The 22,483-nt window shown below is 43.2% G+C and overlaps 3 protein-coding genes and 1 long non-coding RNA gene across 6 annotated transcripts; 1 reads left to right on the plus strand and 3 right to left on the minus strand.

Annotated features, from left to right (window-relative positions):
• Positions 1-1,337: 1,337 nt before the first annotated feature.
• On the minus strand, positions 1,338-2,352 carry LOC307016194 (uncharacterized protein; the record flags this gene model as incomplete). Its single annotated transcript, XM_079645237.1, has 2 exons — positions 1,338-1,785; positions 1,935-2,352. 2 exons carry the CDS (start codon positions 2,350-2,352, stop codon positions 1,397-1,399), a joined length of 807 nt encoding a protein of 268 aa, XP_079501363.1. The 3' UTR covers positions 1,338-1,396.
• A 1,652-nt stretch (positions 2,353-4,004) lies between these two features.
• On the minus strand, positions 4,005-20,542 carry LOC307014211 (uncharacterized protein). Of its 3 annotated transcripts, none has more exons than XM_079642039.1 (3): positions 20,181-20,542; positions 6,271-6,393; positions 4,005-5,682 (listed from the first exon to the last, which is right to left on the minus strand). In XM_079642039.1, exon 3 carries the CDS (start codon positions 5,653-5,655, stop codon positions 4,558-4,560), a length of 1,098 nt encoding a protein of 365 aa, XP_079498165.1. In that variant the 5' UTR covers positions 5,656-5,682; positions 6,271-6,393; positions 20,181-20,542; the 3' UTR covers positions 4,005-4,557. The 3 variants fall into 3 exon arrangements, with proteins under 3 accessions (XP_079498165.1, XP_079498164.1, XP_079498163.1); XM_079642038.1 differs by lacking the exon at positions 20,181-20,542 and adding an exon at positions 11,872-11,975; XM_079642037.1 differs by lacking the exon at positions 20,181-20,542 and adding an exon at positions 5,857-6,081 and having other exon boundaries at positions 6,271-7,145.
• On the minus strand, positions 7,289-11,861 carry LOC307014210 (E3 SUMO-protein ligase ZBED1-like). Its single transcript, XM_079642036.1, has 4 exons — positions 9,045-11,861; positions 8,393-8,900; positions 8,013-8,199; positions 7,289-7,865 (listed from the first exon to the last, which is right to left on the minus strand). The coding sequence occupies exons 1-4, from the start codon at positions 9,649-9,651 to the stop codon at positions 7,392-7,394; spliced, it is 1,776 nt and encodes a 591-aa protein (XP_079498162.1). The 5' UTR covers positions 9,652-11,861; the 3' UTR covers positions 7,289-7,391.
• LOC307014212 lies at positions 18,504-22,483 on the plus strand. The gene is made up of 4 exons (XR_013801199.1): positions 18,504-20,009; positions 21,306-21,379; positions 21,579-21,727; positions 21,971-22,483. It is a non-coding gene; the product is annotated as an uncharacterized lncRNA (long non-coding RNA).

A 22,483-nucleotide genomic window follows, 5' to 3' on the forward strand; every position in this document is an offset into this window, starting at 1 on the left:
ATTCCATATCGAGTAAAAACCAAGCCATATAACTTGTAATAATATTCATTATGATTATGACGAATCTTCGTCTTATTATGGCTAGCAAATGGACCAGTCAATAAAAGCAGGGCAATTTCACCACCAGTATCTTATCCGATACAATCAGGTGGCCGGGTGTGTATAAAAATGCGTGCCATCACAATGCGTAATGACGCACAATGGCTGATTTGGCACCGCTAGGGGACTTGGCGAATGGAAGAGTGCGGAGGGAGCGACATTTCAGAGACCAGCAAGATTTGCTGGCCAATGATGATGAGTGGCTCATGAGTCGGTTCCGACTTCCAAGAGCCGTTTTGTTGGAGCTTTGTGCTGTGTTGGGCCCGGCTTTACAGAGAAGCACACTGAGAAACTGAGCCGTGCCGGTTCCAATCCAAGTGCTTACAACACTTGGATTTCTGGCAACCGGCACGTTTCAGAGGGAAATGGCTGACAGGTCGGGGATATCCCAGCCAACCCTCAGCCGTGTTATGCCAGATGTGTTGGGAGGTATAATTGCATTGTCGCATTTGTACATTGAGTTTCCTTACACGGTGGGTGAGCAGGCAAATAAAAAAAATGCAATTTGCAGCAATGTCAGGTTTACCAAATGTAATCGGTGCCATTGACTGCACTCACGTTGCTTTAAGGGCACCTAGTGTGAATGAAAGTGCATTCGTTAATCGAAAGCACTTTCATTCCATTAATGTCCAAATCATATGTAATGCGAACATGCTGTTAACAAATGTAGTTGCTCGGTGGCCTGGGTCAACCCATGACCTACATTTGGCGTAACAGCAGTGTTGGCCGGAGACTTGCGGCCGGAACTGTGCATGATGGCTGGCTTTTAGGTAAGAATGATTAATGTAAAACTCCTAAGTAAATAACAATGTATATATACTGCGTTATATATGACCTATTTATCAACCCTACAGGTGACAGTGGATATCCCCTAAAGCGGTGGCTGCTCACCCCATTCCACAATCCGCAGAGCGCAGAGGAGAGACAGTATAATACTCGCCACAGCCAGGCACGAGCTGTGGTAGAGTGCACCATAGGGCTGCTAAAGGGCAGATGGCGCTGCCTCGATGCCACAGGAGGCAAACTCTGTTACAAGCCTGACAAGGTGTGCCAAATTTATTCACAATTTGGCACTGCTGAACAATGTCCCATTACCCCCTGAGGCTGCTTGTGCCCAAGACGAGCCCGACCCCCTTCCCCAGGCATGGGCGAGAAACCCTGGTGGACTGCAACAGCGTCTGGATGTGATGCGTCACTTGTAAAACAGACAAAACAAGGTATGGAAACAACTTATTTATTTGCCAAATCTTTTAAAGAAGTGCTTATTTCAGCCAACACATGCCGAAGTTGCCCCAGCTCACTTGCAACCTCGTGTATTGCAGCAATTGTGTCCCTCTGCATCTGCAGGACCGTGAGGACACGGCTGCTGCTGGAGGGCTGCGCAGGAGGTGCAGTGGAGACGCCGGGGCTCGACGCAGGAGGTGCCGTGGAGACGCCGGGGCTCGACGCAGGAGGTGCCGTGGAGACGCCAGGGCTCGACGCAGGAGGTGCAGTGGAGACGCCGGGTTCGATGCAGGAGGTGCCGTGGAGACGCCGGGGCTCGATGCAGAAGGTGCCGTGGAGACGCCGGGGCTCGACTCCGGAGGTGCCGTGGAGACGTTGAGGCTCGATGCAGGAGGTGCATTGGAGACGCCGAAAGCTTGAGGCACGAGGTTCCTCGTCCCCCTACCCCGCTGGAACCAGCATCTATGAAAATGATTTTGTTAATAAAGTTATGATTTGTTTTTCTAAATAGACTCATTTTTTTTCTTTACATACCAGCAGATATCACACAACTTGAATGCATTTGGTTTATTCTCATTTCAAACACGGGTAGCCTATATAAATGTGGTTACCTGGTTCATCCGGTGCACCCTTAACATCGGTGTCCCCATCTGCCTTCGTCACCACTCCACTCAGCAGGGATTCGCCAATTATACTGGCCAGCCTTTCATCCATAGGGGTGAGCTCCGGTCCCCCCTTTCCCCCTCCCGTGGCACACACACTCTGCCTGTGTGAGGCCATGCGTTTTTTGGCGTCCACCTTAGTGTCTGACCACTTCTTTTTAATTTCCGCGACAGTGCGAACCTGTGCTGATGCAGAGTTGACAGCATCTGCCACATGCTGCCACTCTGTTGCCTTTTTGGCATTCGTTACGCCAATACTATGGCCACCAAACAAAATGTTTTGCCTTGTCTCTACTTCTCCGACAAGGGTTTCAACTTCACAGTTATTGAAGTTTCTTTTCTTGCCTCTTTTTTCTGTCTTTGCCATGTTAGTTTTGGCCTGAAATCGGTTTGATGAATATTCATTATCGGCGTATCAATAGTCGCGTTCACACCGCAGTACTTTTCCCACTTTAGTTCCGCGATAGTTCCGAAATGTCGCGTTCACACCAAAAAGAGCCGTGACTAAAATGTGTTAATCAGAACCTTTTTTACCCCCTGCTAGAGAACAGGTACTTTGGTGGGAGAAAAAGGTTCCTATTTTTGATTGGCTGGGCAGATTGCAAACCACGCCCCGTAAAACTCCCAAAACGTTTTGTGAAGCCGCCATTTTATTATCCTCGCATTAGCATTATTAGCATTAGCCCAGCACAGAAACGCAGAGAGACTAACTTATGGCAACACAAAAGAAAACATGGGAGCGGTGGAGATGAGGAGGTGTCAGTGTTCTGGCGAATTACTCGGAAGGCTTCAGTAGAAGCTGCTGGGACTCCCAGCAGCTTCTACGGAAGCCAGTCCCCAACTCCGGGGACTTCTGGCCGGGGACTTCGGGTGGCATTATACGCCGTAAAGTTGTTTGCGGCCTGCCAGTAAACCCAAAGCAGAAGAAGAAGAAGTGACGTCAGCGGCTTCATTTGCCTAATCCTCCCCCAGGGACTTATTCCGATGTGAACGCGATCTGCCCTTTAGATCATCAGAACTAAAGAGTTCTGATGAACCTTTGTGGGAATAGTACTGCGGTGTGAATGCGCATAATGATTATTTATGGGCAAACCTTTGTTTGACGGGAAGCCCGCAAAAGTTGCGCCCCATTTCGAGTTGATTGGGATTTATAAAAGGAAACAGGCATAGGAAGTGCCGTACGCACTTCCCTCGCCGGTACGCAATGTTTTGTGAATCGTAAAATGTCGGACATTTCTGTACCTATTTTTTTGCTTTGTACTACGTAAGCAACCTTCCCATGTGAATCCTACGCAAAGGGGGGGGGAAGAAAGGAGAAGAAGGCGGAAGAAGGGGGAAGAAGAAAAAAGAGGGAGAAAGAGAGGAAAAAGAGAAAAAGAGGAAAAAAAACGATTCTCTTGCTCCCTGTTCCCCTTCTGTAGCATGTAAAAGTCTTTATATACAGAAGTACTTTAATAAAGAACAACAACGTATGCGTTTGTTGACAAGCTGGGGAACAATAGTCTTGCAAGGGGGGGGGGGGGAGAAAGGAGAAGAAGGGGGAAGAAGAAAAAAGAGGGAGAAAGAGAGGAAAAAGAGAAAAAGAGGAAAAAAACGATTCTCTTGCTCCCTGTTCCCCTTCTGTAGCATGTAAAAGTCTTTATATACAGAAGTACTTTAATAAAGACCAACAACGTATGCGTTTGTTGACTAATAACACTTGTGTTATGCAGTTAACTACTAACACATTTCTATTAAATATTATATATTTCTAATAAATATTAAGTAAAACGTATCTACTTCTTTCAAGTTTATTACATACAATTATTATTATTTTCTTTATCAGGGATAGTTTTGAAGTACCCAATATGGACCTGCTCATGGTTTGTGTGCTGTGGATAAAAAATGAAGTGTAACCATTACATTTAATATGAACTAAGAAGGTATTGGTGTTATGATGTATTTCTTTTAACAAACAAAGAGAAAACCTATAAAAATTCTTAACATAGCACTCCACTCAATTATTGGACAGTCACATACTCGATAGAACCAAACCTTTATTTTAAAGTAGTTCAACTTAATAAAATGTAAGAAAGGTGAAGTATAACAAAATAACACTCTAAATGAGTTTTAACATAAAATAAACATTATCATAAACTTAATAAAATATATACATATCATATATATATAAATAAATATCAAATTATACACCGAACTTTATACATAAATAAGTGTCCAGTGTCCATGCCTCTGGTGGGGGGGATATACATTTTGTTATTTCCTCCAACCATTGCTCCTTTGGCACAATGTAGTTCACTACTCCCTGTACTGGCAGTGTCCAGTGTCCGCTGTCCCAAACCTCCTACACCTCCACACGTGTTGGGCAGTACTTTGCGGGTCAGTGTTTGGCTGTATGGAGCAGGAGCAGGACTAGGAGCAGGAAAAGCAGAGAGAGGCTGGCATTCAGAGCCTGTGTAGCAGCGACCAGGACAGAAAACTGTGAGCTCACTGGTGTATATATCATGGAGCCCAAAGGTGGAGCAGGGAAGAGCTGCAACACCACATGAGGACCTGAGGGTGGAGCAGGGAAGAGCTACATCTCCACCGGAGGGCCAGAGGGTGGAGCAGGGAAGAGCTGCATCTCCACCTGTGGACCTGAGGGTGGAGCAGGGAACAGCTGCATCTCCACCTGAGGACCTGAGGGTAGAGCAGGGAACAGCTGCATCTCCACCTGAGGACCTGAGGGTGGAGCAGGGAACAGCTGCAACACCACCTGAGGACCTGAGGGCGGAGCAGGGAAGAGCTGCATCTCCACCTGTGGACCAGAGGGTGGAGCAGGGAAGAGCTGCATCTCCATCTGAGGGCCAGAGGGTGGAGCAGGGAAGAGCTGCATCTCCATCTGAGGGCCAGAGGGTGGAGCAGGGAAGAGCTGCATCTCCATCTGAGGGCCAGAGGGTGGAGCAGGGAAGAGCTGCATCTCCAACTGAGGGCCAGAGGGTGGAGCAGGGAAGAGCTGTATCTCCATCTGAGGGCCAGAGGGTGGAGCATGGAAGAGCTGCATCTCCATCTGAGGGCCAGAGGGTGGAGCAGGGAAGAGCTGCATCTCCATCTGAGGGCCAGAGGGTGGAGCAGGGAAGAGCTGCATCTCCATCTGAGGGCCAGAGGGTGGAGCAGGGAAGAGCTGCATCTCCATCTGAGGGCCAGAGGGTGGAGCAGGGAAGAGCTGCATCTCCATCTGAGGGCCAGAGGGTGGAGCAGGGAAGAGCTGCATCTCCAACTGAGGGCCAGAGGGTGGAGCAGGGAAGAGCTGCATCTCCATCTGAGGGCCAGAGGGTGGAGCAGGGAAGAGCTGCATCTCCATCTGAGGGCCAGAGGGTGGAGCAGGGAAGAGCTGCATCTCCATCTGAGGGCCAGAGGGTGGAGCAGGGAAGAGCTGCATCTCCATCTGAGGGCCAGAGGGTGGAGCAGGGAAGAGCTGCATCTCCATCTGAGGGCCAGAGGGTGGAGCAGGGAAGAGCTGCATCTCCAACTGAGGGCCAGAGGGTGGAGCAGGGAAGAGCTGCATCTCCATCTGAGGGCCAGAGGGTGGAGCAGGGAAGAGCTGCATCTCCATCTGAGGGCCAGAGGGTGGAGCAGAGAAGAGCTGCATCTCCAACTGAGGGCCAGAGGGTGGAGCAGGGAAGAGCTGCATCTCCACCTTGCTTTGATGCTTTGTGATCTGGAATGTGACAACAGCGAAGTTGAGGCATTTATTAGAAATGATCTATAGCAGTTCATGTTTCCAGATTTATAACCGAATACATTTATAATAAAAACTAGTTTTTAATGTTATTGTTTATAAGAGAGTTTAACAAACATGGGAAAACAAATACACAGTGACGTTATATTTGACCTTTTTGGTTGAGTCCATCTTTAAGATGGAACCAAATGCGGAGGTGATGCTGGCCTTGATATGGTCCATGTGGGAGAGGATATCCCTGGCGTACATGGACAGCACCCAAAGACTGCTTGGGAGGAGGCTGGGCTCTGGGGGCTCCTGGCAGACCACAGGGAGGAGGCTGGGCTCTGGGGGCTCCTGGCAGACCACAGGGAGGAGGCTGGGCTCTGGGGGTAACTACTGGGGGTGTGATATATGCATGAGGCATTTCTTAATCGGAAACTATCATCATTATGTTTTAGTCTGGAGTGAGTCACTCAGTGTAAATCCTTTGATTGATAATATTTGCACCAGTAAATTGTAAATGTTCAGTAATATACTTATCATATGTGAATAATAAGTAATAGCTATTATGTTTCTATACTGTACCTTCTGACAGAGGTCACGTCACTTCCGTTTCCTTGGAGCGGGTTTATCCCTCCTGAAGGCCAAAGCCCGTCCATTCCGCATCCCCCATTTCTTTATGGCTTATAGGTTTAGTGATCATCTAAACTTTAAGTAAAATAACAATGCAAGTGTTAGAGAGAACTACACTGCAAAGCGAACAACACTGACACCATGTTAACCATTATTTATACAGGTTATCTACACATATAATCATGTATAAACACACATCATGTTCATAAACGGTGAAGTTATCCTTTTATCCATAAATGATTGATGTATGTATATTGAATTAAAATTAATGTAATGTTATATACAGTATATAGCTATCTTGAATATATATTCAACAATATACTGTATCCTTCCTGGAGCATATAACACACTTTATCATATCATAGTGAGCAACGATCCCTTATCTCACATAAAAATATTTATATCATATAATATATGATATACTTTAGGTGTCTATATGGACAAATAAACTGATAAACATAAACTCATGAAACGCCACCAGTAACCAATAGGCATCTTAACCAAATCTGTAAAGTAACTAAAGGTAAGCTATTAAACACATAGTAGTGAAGTAAAAGTGCACCATTTACCTCTGAATTGTAGTGGAGTAGAAGTACACAGTAGAAACATATGGAAACACTCAAGTGAAGTACAAGTATCTGAAAATGTTACCAAGTACAGTACTTGAGTAAATGTTCTTAGTAGTGGTGGGCATAGATTAATTTTTTTAATCTAGATTAATCTCACTGTATTCTTGGAATTAATCTAGATTAATCTAGATTAAAATGGCTCATTTGAATTCTGCCGAAGGCATTCAGAATATGTGTGCTACCCAAATAATGACTAAAAGTAAGTCTTTGAGAACGGGTTTCTCAAGCCAGGTGGTGCATTAGACCAGGGGCTCATCTCCTGTTTCCAAAATGCATCACAAACTGCTTGAGAAAGCTGTTCTATGATAATTGGTGATGAAAATAAATCAATGACAATGAGATGTACTTGTGTTTATTAACTGTTTATTTTTAGTTGAACAGTAGGCCTATATAACAGGTTGTAATGAACTGTTTACAGTCAGTAGCTTTGTGTCAGTCAAAGCTCTATTTCTCCTTCTTCCACCAGTCACTCAGGCAGACCAGTTTGTTCACATTTTCTGGTGACAAACAAGCTCTCCTCTTCTGCACAATATGGCCTGCTAAAGAAAAAAGTCTCTCGCATGGGACAGTTGTGGCAGGAGTCCCCAAGTATTTACGGGCAATTTGGGCCATCTTACCATAGACAGCAGTGTGCTCCGACCACCACTTCAGTGGACACTGATCTAGACTGGCACTGGGCTCTACCTTGTACCTGTCCACTTTACTATCTTCTGGTGTCTCCTCATCTGATTCTGAGTCGGATCCCATCAGTAGCAGGGCTGTTTTCTTCTTGGGTGGCTCAGGGTTCTCCTCCCTGAGTGGCTGCAGAGCAGGTTCTTCTCCCTTCATCAACGCACTTAGCTTTGCCCACACTGGCTCCCTCTCTGCTCTGGGCAAGCACTTGAGGTCCTTAAATCGTGGATCTAGAGCAGTCGCCACCTTTGATGAATAAAAAATTATTATTATTGATTGATGAAAATGTCACTTTCCAAATCCAACCTCCATATTTCTTCATGACTTATTCATCTGGCTTTACAGTCTATTATGGTCATACAATGTAGTTATCTTCTGGTCACTCTGACATACCTTAAGCCATTCCAGGTTTATTTTCTCCCTCCGCTGGTTGAGGTCCTTGATGAAGGCAGCCTTGAATCGCACAATATAGGCAGGATCATCATCTGAGATGTTCATCGCATGCTGGAGGTGGCACAGGGCAGGTAGAACCACAGAGCAGGATACATACTTATCTCCACCAAGGAGCTCAGTGATGTACCTACAGACAGACAGACAGACAGACAGACAGACAGACAGACAGACAGACAGACAGACACACACAGCAAAAAATTATTAGTGACAGATTAATTTAACTCAGATTACACATTTAAGGGCAGGTGTTTCTTACATACAAAGTGACATTTAAAAACTTATATGCCAATTCATGAACACACTATCTTTGTAGACCATACCTGCATGGCTCCAGCAGTTTCTCTAGCTTTGCCAACTTCTCATAATCCGCATTTGTTGGGAGGGCCAGGTTGTGCTTCTGCAGCGACAGCGTTGTGTGCAGTGCGTCTCTGTTGCGCCTCACGCGCTTTATCATCTCAAGAGTGGAATTCCAACGTGTTGGAACATCTTGCACGAGTGACTCCTTAACTTGTCCAAGGGAGGATTGTTGGACATTTAGCTCGTCGGAGTTAGCCGGACTGTGTTTGAAATGTCCGACCACTTTACGGCACTTGGCCAGTGCACCATCAAAACCACCTTCCCGAAATGACATTACAATAGCTCTCTGTACAACATGCGCAAAACAGGGCAAGTGCTCGAATGGAAGTATCCTCCCTGCTGCCACCATATTAGGAGCGCTATCTGTTCCAATAGTGCTTATTTTGTCAGTTATCCCCCACTGATTAGCGACGTCGAGGAACTGCCTTGCACACGCTTCTGCAAAGTGACGCTCCTCTGTTTTCATCACACCTAACGGACAGACAAAGTAAATTAGAATAATTTCACTACTAGTAGTAAACAACTAGCAATTATCAAGAAGCAAACATAACGTGGTGGTAATTAAAAGGCTACGAAATTAAATTATGTAATTTAAAATGACATAACGTAGCATACCTAAAGCGAAGGAGTGAAGTTCCCAGCTAGCATCGATGAGGTGTACTGTAACGCCGAGGTAGTTGTCGTTGTTAACGGACGTCCAATGGTCCCCAGTCAGTGCTACAGACCTCGCCTCTACCATCTTCTCAACTTTCGTAGCTTTCTCTTCTGCGTGCTGGTCATGTATTCTCCTCATGATAGTTCGCCTCGCAGGTAGTTTGTAAGATGGGTCACCTGTGGCCGCCTGGAGAACAAGCTCGAGCCCGTCATCTTCAACCACGCTAATGGGCCTGCAGCTGGTGGCAATCCACTGAGCGAGGAGACTAGTTAGCTTGGCTGATAGAGCTGTGCTGACGGGCTTGCCTCGGTTGCACTCAAACATAGTTGTTTGACGACGAGTCTTCCCCCCCGCTACATCAGTGCTCGGCCCGGCATCTTCCGCATTAGCTAAGGGATGCTTTGCGTTTAGGTGGTACTTGAGACTGGATGAACTCCTACAGTAAACTAATTCCGCATTGCACAAGGTGCAAACAACCTTATTTTTGTCGAGGTTTCCATCGGGAAGCTTCTTAAAAATAAATTTCCCCTGAAGCAAACCCCGCGGCTTCATTCCTGCTGTATCCATGTTAGCATGTCACGTTTAATGTGGCTGATTTGACCGGGGTCAGATCCATAGAAAGTAGAAGAAACACAGGTCAAAGACTCGATCTCGCCCCCTACAGTGCAATTCGGCTAGGTATACATCCGCGCTAAATTATCAAGGTGAAAGTCATCATCGCTTGCGTAGTATAGACCCAGCTCCCAACCCAACTTTGAGAATAGATTAACGGCGATATTTTGTTTTATCGCCGACAAGAGTCTCACGTTAACGCAGCACGTTAACGCCGATAACGGCCCACCACTAGTTCTTAGTTACTTCCCACATACAGTATACATACAGTGGGGCAAAAAAGTATTTAGTCAGCCACCAATTGTGCAAGTTCTCCCACCTAAAAAGATGAGAGGCCTGTAATTTTCAGCCTAGGTATACCTCAACTATGAGAGACAAAATGAGAAATCTCTGGAAAAAAATATCCAGAAAATCACATTGTCTGGTTTTTAAAGAATTTATTTGCAAATTATGGTGGAAAATAAGTATTTGGTCACCTACAAACAAACAAGATTTCTGGCTCTCACAGACCTGTAACTTCTTCTTTAAGAGCCTCCTCTGTCCTCTACTTGTTAACTGTATTAATGGCACCTGTTTGAACTTGCTATGAGTATAAAAGACACCTGTCCACAACCTCAAACAGTCACACTCCAAACTCCACTATGACCAAGACCAAAGAGCTGTCAAAGGACACCAGAAACAAAATTGTAGACCTGCACCAGGCTGGGAAGACTGAATCTGCAATAGGTAAGCAGCTTGGTGTGAAGAAATCAACTGTGGGAGCAATTATTAGAAAATGGAAGACATACAAGACCACTGATAATCTCCCTTGATCTGAGGCTCCACGCAAGGTCTCACCCCGTGGGGTCAAAATGATCACAAGAACGGTGAGCAAAAATCCCAGAACCACACGGGGGGACCTAGTCAATGACCTGCAGAGAGCTGGGACCAAAGTAACAAAGGCTACCATCAGTAACACACTACGCCGCCAGGGACTCAAATCCTGCAGTGCCAGACGTGTCCCCCTGCTTAAGCCAGTACATGTCCAGGCCCGTCTGAAGTTTGCTAGAGAGCATTTAGATGATCCAGAAGAGGATTGGGAGAATGTCATATGGTCAGATGAAACCAAAATAGAAGAGGTGTTTGGAGGAGAAAGAATGCTGAGTTGCATCCAAAGAACACCATACCTACTGTGAAACATGGGGGTGGAAACATCATGCTTTGGGGCTGTTTTTCTGCAAAGGGACTAGGACGACTGATCCGTGTAAAGGAAAGAATGAATGGGGCCATGTATCGTGAGATTTTGAGTGACAACCTCCTTCCATCAGCAAGGGCATTGAAGATGAAATGTGGCTGGGTCTTTCAGCATGACAATGATCCCAAACACACCACCCGGGCAACGAAAGAGTGGCTTCGTAAGAAGCATTTCAAGGTCCTGGAGTGGCCTAGCCAGTCTCCAGATCTCAACCCCATAGAAAAATCTTTGGAGGGAGTTGAAAGTCTGTGTTGCCCAGCGACAGCCCCAAAACATCACTGCTCTAGAGGAGATCTGCATGGAGGAATGGGCCAAAATACCAGCAACAGTGTGTGAAAACCTTGTGAAGACTTAAAGAAAACGTTTGACCTCTGTCATTGCCAACAAAGGGTATATAACAAAGTATTGAGATGAACTTTTGTTATTGACCAAATACTTATTTTCCACCATAATTTGCAAATAAATTATTAAATAAATGTGATTTTCTGGATTCTTTTTCCTCATTTTGTCTCTCATAGTTGAGGTATACCTAGGATGAAAATTACAGGCCTCTCATCTTTTTAAGTGGGAGAACTTGCACAATTGGTGGCTGAGTAAATACTTTTTTGCCCCACAGTATGCTGTATGACTTCTGTACCACTGCTCACAGAAGTGTAGTTACTAATTAGAACATGCCCATTCATACAAGAGTCGTTTAACAACTTATTTAAATTACTGTTGTCAATCGGATGTATAACACATGGCTGTTGACATTGATTAATATAATAACGTGTATTTAACCTAGACACGATAGCATTAGCAATGCTGGCTTGCTAACTTTATGCAGACTGAAGTTGCCGACTGTATACAGTAATGTAAAAGTTGACGCCAAAACTACGGTTGTAAAAATAGGTTTTATGACTGTAAACGGGAAAATAGAAACATGTAGTGTTGTTACTTACTCTGAATACCACTGATACGCCTCGCCACTGTCAACCAAAGCGTGAGGGGGGCGGGTGCGGGGAGAAGCCGTGCAGTGAGTGGCTCTGTCCATTGTGATACCGTGACGTGATTGGCTCCGTCCATTGTGAACTCGCGTCGTTATTGGTTTAAATCCAATCTCACAATGGACAGCGAGTATCATGATTGGGTGATAGATTGGAGTTTGACAGACGGTCCTGCACCAACTAGCGCCACACACCTTTATATACTATCATGTTTAATCATGGCTTATCCCGTTCGCCAATAGCCTACTTGATAAGTCGCTCGTAAAACACAGGAGGTATGGAAACTAAGAACACCATATGTGGTCAATTGTACAGCTGATACAACACAACACATGAGTTTTATTTCCTTTAACTGGTGGAGATAGACGCACAGGCTGCAGTGGAGACGCTGCGCACAGCTGATCGACAGCTGGAACACAAACCACCAAATACAAAAAAGTTATTCAGATCCAGTCTTCATGACTGCACTCCGGAGGGATTCCCCGATCATTTCTTACGGTTTCTCATCAAGAGGGTACTGTCCCCGGTACAAACACACTGCCCGAGGAAGGTTAGGCTATGTGTATTTTATTTGTCATTAAAAGGTCCCATGTCATGCTTTTCCGGTTATTACCCGTCCCCTTGTGTGTTATGAAGGTTTTTCTGCATGTAAACGGTCTGCAGAGTCAAAAACCCTCAAAGTACACCTTGTAGGGAGTAAAACTCAGAACAGGCAAATATGGGCGTTACGTGAAGCCCGCAAAAGCTGCGCTGCATCTCGAGTTGATTGTGATTTATAAAAGTGAAACCGGCGTAGGATGTGCCGCACGCACGTTCTACGCCGATACGCAGTGTTTTATAAATCGGAAAATGTCTGCGTATTTATTTGCTTTGTCCAACGTAAGCAACGTGAATCCTACGTGAATCCTACGCCAGGCTTTATAAATGAGGCCCCAGACCTTTGCCAACTATCAACTGATGAGCCCACCTGCTCATAAATAGATTACAATTTAAACTAGCTGAAAATTTGTTTATAAAACATTTCCCCATGTGCCCGGCAGAGTTCCCGTTAGAATGTTTTTTCGCCGGTCAACATGTTAAAGTTTAAATCTTCCGGACACAATTTGAAGAGTTCCGGTCAAAGGTCTTCTTTGCTATTTATTGAGCTTTAAAAATGTTTGATATGATTCGATATTAAACAAACTAATAATAGTAGATGAACTATTCAAAAATGTACAGTAACTTACAATAACACAGGAATAATAAACGGTGCGCTCTCTCCCTCTCCTGACAGCCCGTCAGAATTGCCCCTTTCACACCAACGCGTTTTCAGCTCCGGTTCGGAGCTGGAGCCTGAAAAGTACCGTTTTTTCCTGTTCACACCGCAGCGGCGCCGCCTCTTAGCTAAAATTAGGCAAACGGCGTCAATTCAGACTGACACACATTCACTTAAGGGGAATTGGGGATATGTATCAGCTGCTTGTGTGACAGTCAGACAGTGAATACTTTGGAAAAGCCGCTCTAAAGTATTAGCTCACCCGGAGGCGTGTATCGTTTTTCCAACCCAGTTTAGATCCCACTTCCGCATTACCAAGCATCGACGCGGCGTTAAGTCACAGCATCAACCTGGCGTTACATCCCTATGGTTACATCACTGCCTCACGCGGCACACCCGCGAAATCTGAATCTGACAAGCGAAATACCGTCCTTTTAAACGTTGCATAATATACAATATAATAGTGCTTCTTTGTCAATATGACTGACGACCACACTTATGCAGTGCTGAAGTAATGTTAATTCATCATTTAATATTAATTCCGGATGGATATACAGATGTAGCACTGAATTTCGGACTCCAGCTTACAGCTTCCTGCCTACGACCTGCCAAAGACCAGTATAGAGGAATGTTAAGCCTTCCCACTATTTTCCAAGAGGGCGTTGCCAGATTTTCAATTTCAGGTTTTAACCAGGAGATGGCGCTTCATTCACAAATACAGAAAGACAAGTTTCATGGACTTTCAGTTGTGTTTTGAAGAGCATTTGAACACATCAATATTTTAGATCAACTAAAGTATATCTAAACTTGTAATTCAATAATATATAGTCTTTATATATTAAATAATCATAATGTAAATGTTTACATTACACTTCTTTATTTGTTATGCTCATACTTTAACCTTTACTATCGTTTGCTTTAATATGCAGTATATTTTTGTGTTTGCTTCCTCCTGCTCCCTTTCGGACACATACTGTATGATTTATTATTATTATTAATATGAAGATATTATTAAGATAAGATAAGATGTTACTTTATTGATTGAACATTTTAGTTTAGAATGTGCTGTCCCACGGTAATTCAGAAGGCTCACAGGTCACATTCCGACCATTATTTAAAACAATAGGTGCTTTCACACCGTCTACAGTTTGATTTGTATAGAGGGAGCTCTGTCCGTTTTCGAATTACCCATTTGCTTTCGGGGAGCCCTATTTTTCAGAGCACATCCTGCTACTAAATATGTCACATGCACGCTCTGTTGACTGGCGCAGCAGCGCGGATGCGATCAATTGCTATAAAAACACTCTTCTACTAATACAGACGGTGTCACTATGCCAGCGGATGTGGCCGTTGTTGAAGCCTCTTCAGGCTCCGCATCGGCAGGCCTCTCCCTCGGTGTGGAGCTGTCAAGCTCGACCCTAATGCCGCATACAGCCGGCCAACTAAAAGTTGTTTTCCGTTCACGTTGTCATTTTTAGACTCCTTCGCTTCTTTGCTTGTGAATCCAAAAGCTGTGACGCTTGGCTGTTTTCGTTTTGCCATATTTTTTTATTAAACAGCCAGAGTTAAAAAAATATCAATATGAACATTTCAAATACCGCGCCGGCATCACCGCCATAACCATAGCAACGTAAGTAAGAATGCAGCGTCGCCACGTACAGATGGCAACACCCAGACATATTCACAAATATAAAACAAATATTCAGAAACTGTAATGAACAATAACTATTATTTATTTCAAGAACTGTTATTTACAGAAACTCAACATTTCTAATCTGTGTGACACAAATATGCACGATTGTTTTGGGCTCCCCCCATTTATCTCAAAGTCAGCCTTCAGGGGAGCTCCCTCCCTCTTCGGGGGAGCCAAGCTCCCCCTAGCTCCCCCCCATTTCGAACAGTGTCTGTGGCTGCATGGCCAGCGATTAGGTGTGGCGCATTTATCATAGGTGATCAGAGCTAACTGCCTGCCGTCAGATTTCATTTAAAAAACAGATCTGATTTTAAGACTATTTCTGCGCTCATAAAGAATGATAAGAATAAGAATAATGCGTATTGAACTGGTTTCATTAATTAGTGAGTTTATTTAACACTAGAACCGCCAATCGGGTCAATTTGTGTGATGTGTGTTGTGTGTGTGCAATGTAACTTTTTTTCAATAAAATATTAAAGTCTCCCAGTCCGTGACTTTTCCTGAAAGTGTGTTATGTAGCACCCTATGTTGTTAAAAATTGCATTCTAATAGCGGGATTTTACGGGTTTAGGTAAGCCTATACAAAAACCTCTGGCGGTTCTAGTGTTAAGGTAATTAGGTACAGTAGAAGCCCTTTTTTATCAGTAACAAATTTAGCAGTTGAACATAAAAGTCAACTAACTGAGGGTCACTTGCAATGACAGTGTTGTGTCTAACTGTAAGCTTGTCACTCAGAGTAACCTACCGTTAATTTAGCTGCTGGAGAAGAAAGATCAAGGGGGGAGGGGGGGAGAGAGCTGTGGTTGATGGGCCATTAGTTGTGTAAATACACAGCTGAGAGCTGCCGTTTCATTCAGACTGTTTAAAAAACTGTAACAACGGACTATTTTTTTTAGCGGATGCATGTCAGTTTAAATCAATACATACAACTATTTTTTAAATCAATACATACAACTATTTTTTAAATCAATAAAAACATTTTCTGAATCCATAAAAGCATTTAAATTAATATTGGGAGTCATGTCGTTACTTTGTTGAGAATGTGGCCGTGTAATAAGCGGGATAATTTGCAGCGACTTGTTCCTTATGGGGAAAATAACACCCGTCATGTGTGTGTAGAGGTGTATGTGGTTAAAACACTTTCATGAAGTGAAGGAATTTCCTTCTATAAAACAGCTGTGGGCAGCAGTGAGTGTCACGGACATGAATTCATAGATCAAGGCAGACTGGTGCACACTAGAGATGTTAAGATTCACCGATTCGCATCGGTGCACCGTCATAAACGTTCAAGATGCGAGTGCACCGGTTGAAAGAGTGCAGATCGGCTACAGTTTGGGTTGAACTCGCGATGCATCGATTGCGTAGCGTCTTTGCATCGGTAAAAAAACGATTCATTCATATAAAATCCCCTTATCTTGTCAACGTTCAGCAGAGACGATCTTTGATATTTGCTTCGCCACTACGGAGAACGAGAGTCTCAGTTATCAACACACACGGAAGTTGAGGAGAAAGAGAAACACAGCGCAGCGAAAAATACCTACAAATCAAACGTTTGGCAACACTTCGGATTGTTCAAGAAAGACGGTGTAATAGTCATTTATGCTATATAGTTGACCGCAGGTCATGGAGAGTAATAAGGTATCCGTAGACCTTTGTATGAGGTATCTTTATTACTTAACAGGTCTACAGCCATGATACATAGATCCGTCCTAGATGCGGACTTGCATACACACAGTATCACTCCGCAGCCGCACCCCATCAGTAACGTCCTGATGGTATATGTGCGCGGCACTATTACTACAGACGGTCAACTTGAAAAATCACTCGCAAATTGTTAACGATGCCGAGCCGCTTTAAAGTACACAAGTAGTACGAGGAACTTAGCGACGCACATAAAGAGGCGACATGGGGTCTGCGGCTGAAAAGAGAAACCTGAAAGTGATACATATGAGTTAAATCACTCAGTGAGGTGTTCTGTCAGAGAGAGGTGTTTAGCTTACAGCAGCCTGTGACGGCCAATAATAATTTAAATGTCTTCCTTACTGTAAGCAGTTATGAAATACCTGTTTGTGAAAGGTTATTTGTTTTCTTTATTGTTCAGATAGAAACCACTGCTTTCTGCTCACTGGTGAGTTAGCCTCTGAGTGTTAAGCACATCAGGCTGGCAGCTGTATGGGCATTGCTCTATGGTAGCTGTTATTTGCACATTGTTAATCATGAGCAATGCATCCTTACATTGTTTAACTGTGAGGTGTTATACAATCGTACTGTACTCTGGAGAGCTTTTAAAGGTAAAAAAAATAAACGGCATGATGGGATGTGCAGTACCAAATATGTAAAGCACTTTTTTGTTAATGTATGATTTGCTGCATATAAGGAATAAAACAAAAATCCACTGTCGTACCATATTGAAGTATCATTATTTTTGCATCGTGTTGAATCGCATCGTATCGCCCCGAATCGCATAATGTTGAATCAAATCGTATCGAACTGTATCGCAACAGGGATGAATCGTATCGTATCGCATCGCCTGGTGTTTCAAAGGTATCGTTAATGTATCGTATCGTGGCAACGTATCGAGATGCGCATCGCATCGGCCTCAGTGATGGAGATGCACATCCCTAGTGCACACACTATCCTGTCCTGCCAGGCGACAGGCCCGTTCTAAGCCGTGTCCCTCACTCCTCACATCCCCACAAGTGTATTATGTTGTTACATCTCAGATGTTATGTTTCATTTGTGCTCTGTCTATGTTCAGTGATGCAAACTTGTCACCTTTCGGCGAAATTCGCCGTTTTGAATCCAAAATAAGTTGTTTGTGTGATTCATGTAGATCTGCAATACAAATATTTTTGGGGTATGGGGGGGGGGCTGGGACCCGGAGTAATCTGCGGCCGTGAGCTGTTATGTGCCGTCATGACACGCATGGTGTTCTTTTTTTATATATTATAATGAAGTACGAGCTGTGTGCTCGAGTCTTCCTGCCTGTCGGCTCTGCTCATGGATGTATAATAAGGCTCTGCTGCTCCGAGATGATGGTCAAGCTTCAGCAGCTACATTACCTACGGGTGCGTTCGTTAATATTAACTGTGCCTCCTGAGTCACTGGGGCACAGACTGGACCGCTGGTGAACAGCTGTTAGAACGGGCCGTTCAGGTGTTCAGAGCAGAGCTCCCTGTCGGAGCGGCAGAGCGTGATGTGAACTGAAAAGTTTTTCTGTGGCAATATTATTTAAGGAATCGTGGAGCTAGCTAGCTAGCATACATTGTCACTATCTGCTAACGTTAGCTTTAACCTTCTATTTATAATAGTTTTTTTCATAGGCTATAAACAGAGGTGGTATAAGTATATATATATTGTACTTGAGTAAAAGTAGAAGTACTCAGATCTTGTACTTGAGTAAAAGTAGAAGTACTCAGGTCTTGTACTTGAGTAAAATTAGAAGTACTCAGATCTTGTACTAGAGTAAAAGTAGAAGTACTCAAATCTTGTACTTGAGTAAAAGTAGAAGCACACAGATCTTGTACTAGAGTAAAAGTAGAAGTACTCAAATCTTGTACTTGAGTAAAAGTAGAAGCACACAGATCTTGTACTAGAGTAAAAGTAGAAGTACTCAGGTCTTGTACTTGAGTAAAAGTAATAGTCCCAGAGTGTAGGAATACTCTGTTACAGTAAAAGTCCTGCATTCAAAATGTTCCTCAAGTAAAAGTAGAAAAGTATTATCATCAAAATATAGTGAAAGTAGCGACAGTAAAAGTAGTCATTGTGCAGATTGGTCCATTTCAGAATAATAGATATGATATGTTTTATAATGATTGATCATGAAAGTGTTCTCAAAGCTGATAAAGGGTCAGCTAGTTTGAATGACTTTGTATACTGCAGGGTAGCTTGTGGATTTACTCCAGGTGGAACTAAAGTCTGATTTAACACTTGATTATATTTCACTTAATTAATCCACATCTGTAAAGTAACTAAAGGTATTAAATACATGTAGTGGAGTCAAAGTACACCATGTACCTCTGAACTGTAGTGGAGTAGAAGAACAAAGTAGCAAAACATTGAAATACTTAAATAAAGTACAAGTATCTCAAAATTTTGCCCAAGTATAGTACTTGTTGAGTTTATGAACTTAGTTACTTTACACCATGTGGCTATAAAGATAAAAAGACTTAAATAGCTTACGAAATGCTTTTAGCACCTGTTAGTGGGCTTAGTATATGATAGAGGTTGCATTTGTATTGTGAAATGTGCCATATGTTTTTTTATTATTGATGTATTTTTTAATAAATCACGATTATAACAGCATACAAATGTTGTCAGTTAGTAACGATCGTTCGTAGCTCTGGAAACAACAACTTCGGTCATTTCCGGCGGTGACGTCATGAGTAGAACACAGCTGAGCAGAACACAGCTGAGTCACCATTGTTTAAATGCCTTGAAGCGGCAAATATTAAAACAAAGGATGCACAACAACAAAACGCAAAGAATAATCGGCAAGCGATGTGTGGTATGGGGATGTGGGGCCGTATCCAAATCTGGCTATGGGATGTTTTTGTGGCCAAAAAATTATCAAATGTCGCGTATATATGGACCAAACAAGTGCGTCGTACGAGGGCGGACTTTGCTGGTCCAGGTAACCTGGGGTCGATGAAACCTACAATTTGTGGGCAGCACTTTGAAAGATCGTGTTTCGACCAGTCCACAATGCTCGCTAAGGAAATTGGATGTTCCAACAATACTGCCAAGACCCCAAATGCCATTACAAGCCACCACGCCGATTCCTACACGTCCCCCGATGCAGAGTCCTCTATTAAAGAGACGGCGAAATGCATTCGCCAAAAAGGAGAGAGCGAAGATAAGCCGCGCTACTTGCTTTAAGCATAAAGCCTGAATCAAAATGACATGTCAAATCTCACACATTTATGAGTTGATGAAGTCATGATGCCATATATGATTGCATGCACTTTGCCCACAGCATTTATAGTAAAAGTATACCTCATAGGCCTACAACCGCTTCAAATTATGAAAAATGTCAATATTATTACATAGGTATTGGAAACTTTGTTCAATGAAGCCACTGACAGAACTGAGGATAGCGACAATCTATTGGACATCCACACTGGGGAGGAAGCTGTGTCTACACCAGTAAGTATACAGAACGGACTGTGTAAAAATACAATTTGTATCTTCATCACATGTATACATAATTCATATATTTAATTGTTTGATTTTATAGCATTGCTCTCTCAATCAATTCAACCACATGTTGTATTATGAATGTTATTAGATATTATATTATGTATAAACCTGTGTTACCTTATTTACTAACGGTATCTCCGTAGTAAAACCGTAGTTTCGGGTTTCTGACTTGGCTCGTTGTCAGTCGGTGACCAGCTGCCCAGACATTTCGAGGGGAAAAAGCATGAAAACGGGGCTTCGGGTGCCGTGGGAAGAACCTCCGTGTATTCACGTTCTTCACAGTAATCAGTTACATTGACACTGTATTGGATAGGCCTACAGACCAGCGCCATATAGATATAATACAGACTACGGGGCTATTGATAGGTTGTCAATCTTATGTTTTTGAAAGTATGCTAATACATTAACTGAAGGGGCTGGGCCAGGAGAGGGCGAGGCCTGCGTCAGAGGTCCACTCATCGGACAAGCTCCCTGAGAAAACCGTCATGAAAAAGTTTAGCAATGTTACGACTAGCATAATTTGCCCACGGCTGTGATTGACAACCTGGACAGCCAGCTAGAAGCTAGAATGCCAACCTAGAGAGCCAATCAGAACCTAGAACGGGCTGCAGGGTTGGCCAGACTATTATATTGTGCATAAAGTTAGATGCATTAGGATAGTCATATGCTCATGATATTCCAAGTTCAATTATATAATATTATCATTTTAAATAATAATATTCAATAATGTTAAATAATAAGGACAGAGATTTGTGGCCAATTCACTATTGCATTTATTTTATAGGCCTGAATTAGACAAGCAGTTCCTTTCCGAATTTTGATATTGATATAATATTGGTAATTTAATTGATTGCTGATGTTCTTCTTATGCAGTTGACCCTGAGGAAAGTGAGACAGCTGCAGTTATGGCTTGACTCTGGGGAATCTAGCCATAACAGTATATTAGCATGGATGTATAATTTATCTGTAGGGTACAAGGGTGGTCCGCACGCGTGGGCCGGTGCGTCTGAACGTCCCGGGCTGAATTTGTGTCCCAGTCCGCCCATGCTTTCGTATCTCTCTTCATACCTTCGCACTTCGCCTTGGCCATCACATTTTACACACACACAGACTCCAAAACCCACACCCGCTTGCGGCTGCTACTCTTGAAGTGACAGGCCAAGCCTGTAACAGTTTTAATACAATTTCAAGCTAGTTTCAAAAATGTATTTGTAAAGTTGTGCTGTGTTTTGTACATTTCAGAATGAAATTGATGTGCAAACGGACCCCCCTCCACGAATACACCACAAGTCCATGCAGGCACGACCACGTTTCAGGTCAGCTGGACAGCAAGTTCGAATCCATGTTGGTTGTTCCAAAGTATCTATTTGCCAAGTTCTTCTTTTTTGGGGGTTTCCCCTCTCCTGTAGTGAGATCTATGGGTTTGTGTGCATGTAAATGGCCTGCAAACGCTAAAATCCCTATGAAATCTCTCTCTCTTTCTCTCTCTATACAATAAATGTATTTATTTTGTAGGTTGATCCTAGCAGCACTGCACTACAATGAGAACTCTGGCAGGAAGCATGTCAAAACCAGGACAGGACAACTCCAATACACTGTGAAATTCCCCAAAGCAAAGAAAGTTGGTCATGTAGTTAGACGTGTGAATACAGCAGCTACATATGGTAAGAAAGTGAAAGTGAGAGAATAATAACATTAATTATACTGTTTTACCAAATTAATGAAAAACATTCAATCTTGGACAACATTATTGTGTAAATATTGAAAAATTGAGCTATGTGAGAATGGAGTGTACAGTTTCAACTAAAATGATTAATTATGCAAAGTGCCTCAGGGCATGCTATGCATAATTGGGGGACTAGAAAATAGAGTATATCATTCTTGATTATAAAACATATTTTTTGCAGAGTATGTTACCGAACTCTTGACCGAGACTCTACGCTTGTGCGAAAACAATGTCGATGAGGAACCTTTCGATGTCCCAGATCCACTCAGCAGTCGATGGGAAAAACCAGACAAGAGAGAGGTTGTTGCGCTGTTTAGAAGCAGATTTAATCACTGAACTGACAATCAGTTTTGTTATTGACTCTAATCAAGTGCTGGATACTTAAACGACGTGTAGATGTCAGATGGAAACGTCGCCTGGATCTTTTTAATGGCACATGATGGCAGTGGGATTCTGTGGTTCTTACCAAGTATTCCCCAGCAAAATCTCACTAGCTGGCGGTATGCCACATAGCGATACATTCTGTAAAATACAAGATCATAAATGTCAATGGTAATCAACCTTATTTGCTTATTTATCTATTTATTCTGTAACTTTGCCAGACTGACCCAAAAATAATAACCCCAAAAAAACATCAAATTTGTGAGCTCTACAAATTTGTGAACACAAGTAACTTACTCATTACGTGGCTGAT

The sequence above is a fragment of the Notothenia rossii genome (assembly GCF_949606895.1).
Source record: "Notothenia rossii genome assembly, chromosome: 8".
NCBI classification, from domain to species: domain Eukaryota; kingdom Metazoa; phylum Chordata; class Actinopteri; order Perciformes; family Nototheniidae; genus Notothenia; species Notothenia rossii.

What these genes read in the sequence shown, in the direction of transcription:
- LOC307014211 (XM_079642037.1), bottom strand. Translation starts at nt 5,952, where the DNA reads ATGTACGCCAGGGATATCCTCTCCCACATGGACCATATCAAGGCCAGC. An exon ending in AGATGGACTCAACCAAAAAG is followed by an intron (nt 5,683 to 5,856) that starts GTCAAATATAAC and finishes GTCACATTCCAG; the next exon opens with ATCACAAAGCATCAAAGCAA.
- LOC307014210 (XM_079642036.1), bottom strand. Translation starts at nt 9,651, where the DNA reads ATGGATACAGCAGGAATGAAGCCGCGGGGTTTGCTTCAGGGGAAATTT. An exon ending in ACTTCACTCCTTCGCTTTAG is followed by an intron (nt 8,901 to 9,044) that starts GTATGCTACGTT and finishes TCTGTCCGTTAG; the next exon opens with GTGTGATGAAAACAGAGGAG. An exon ending in TAAACCTGGAATGGCTTAAG is followed by an intron (nt 7,866 to 8,012) that starts GTATGTCAGAGT and finishes TATTCATCAAAG; the next exon opens with GTGGCGACTGCTCTAGATCC.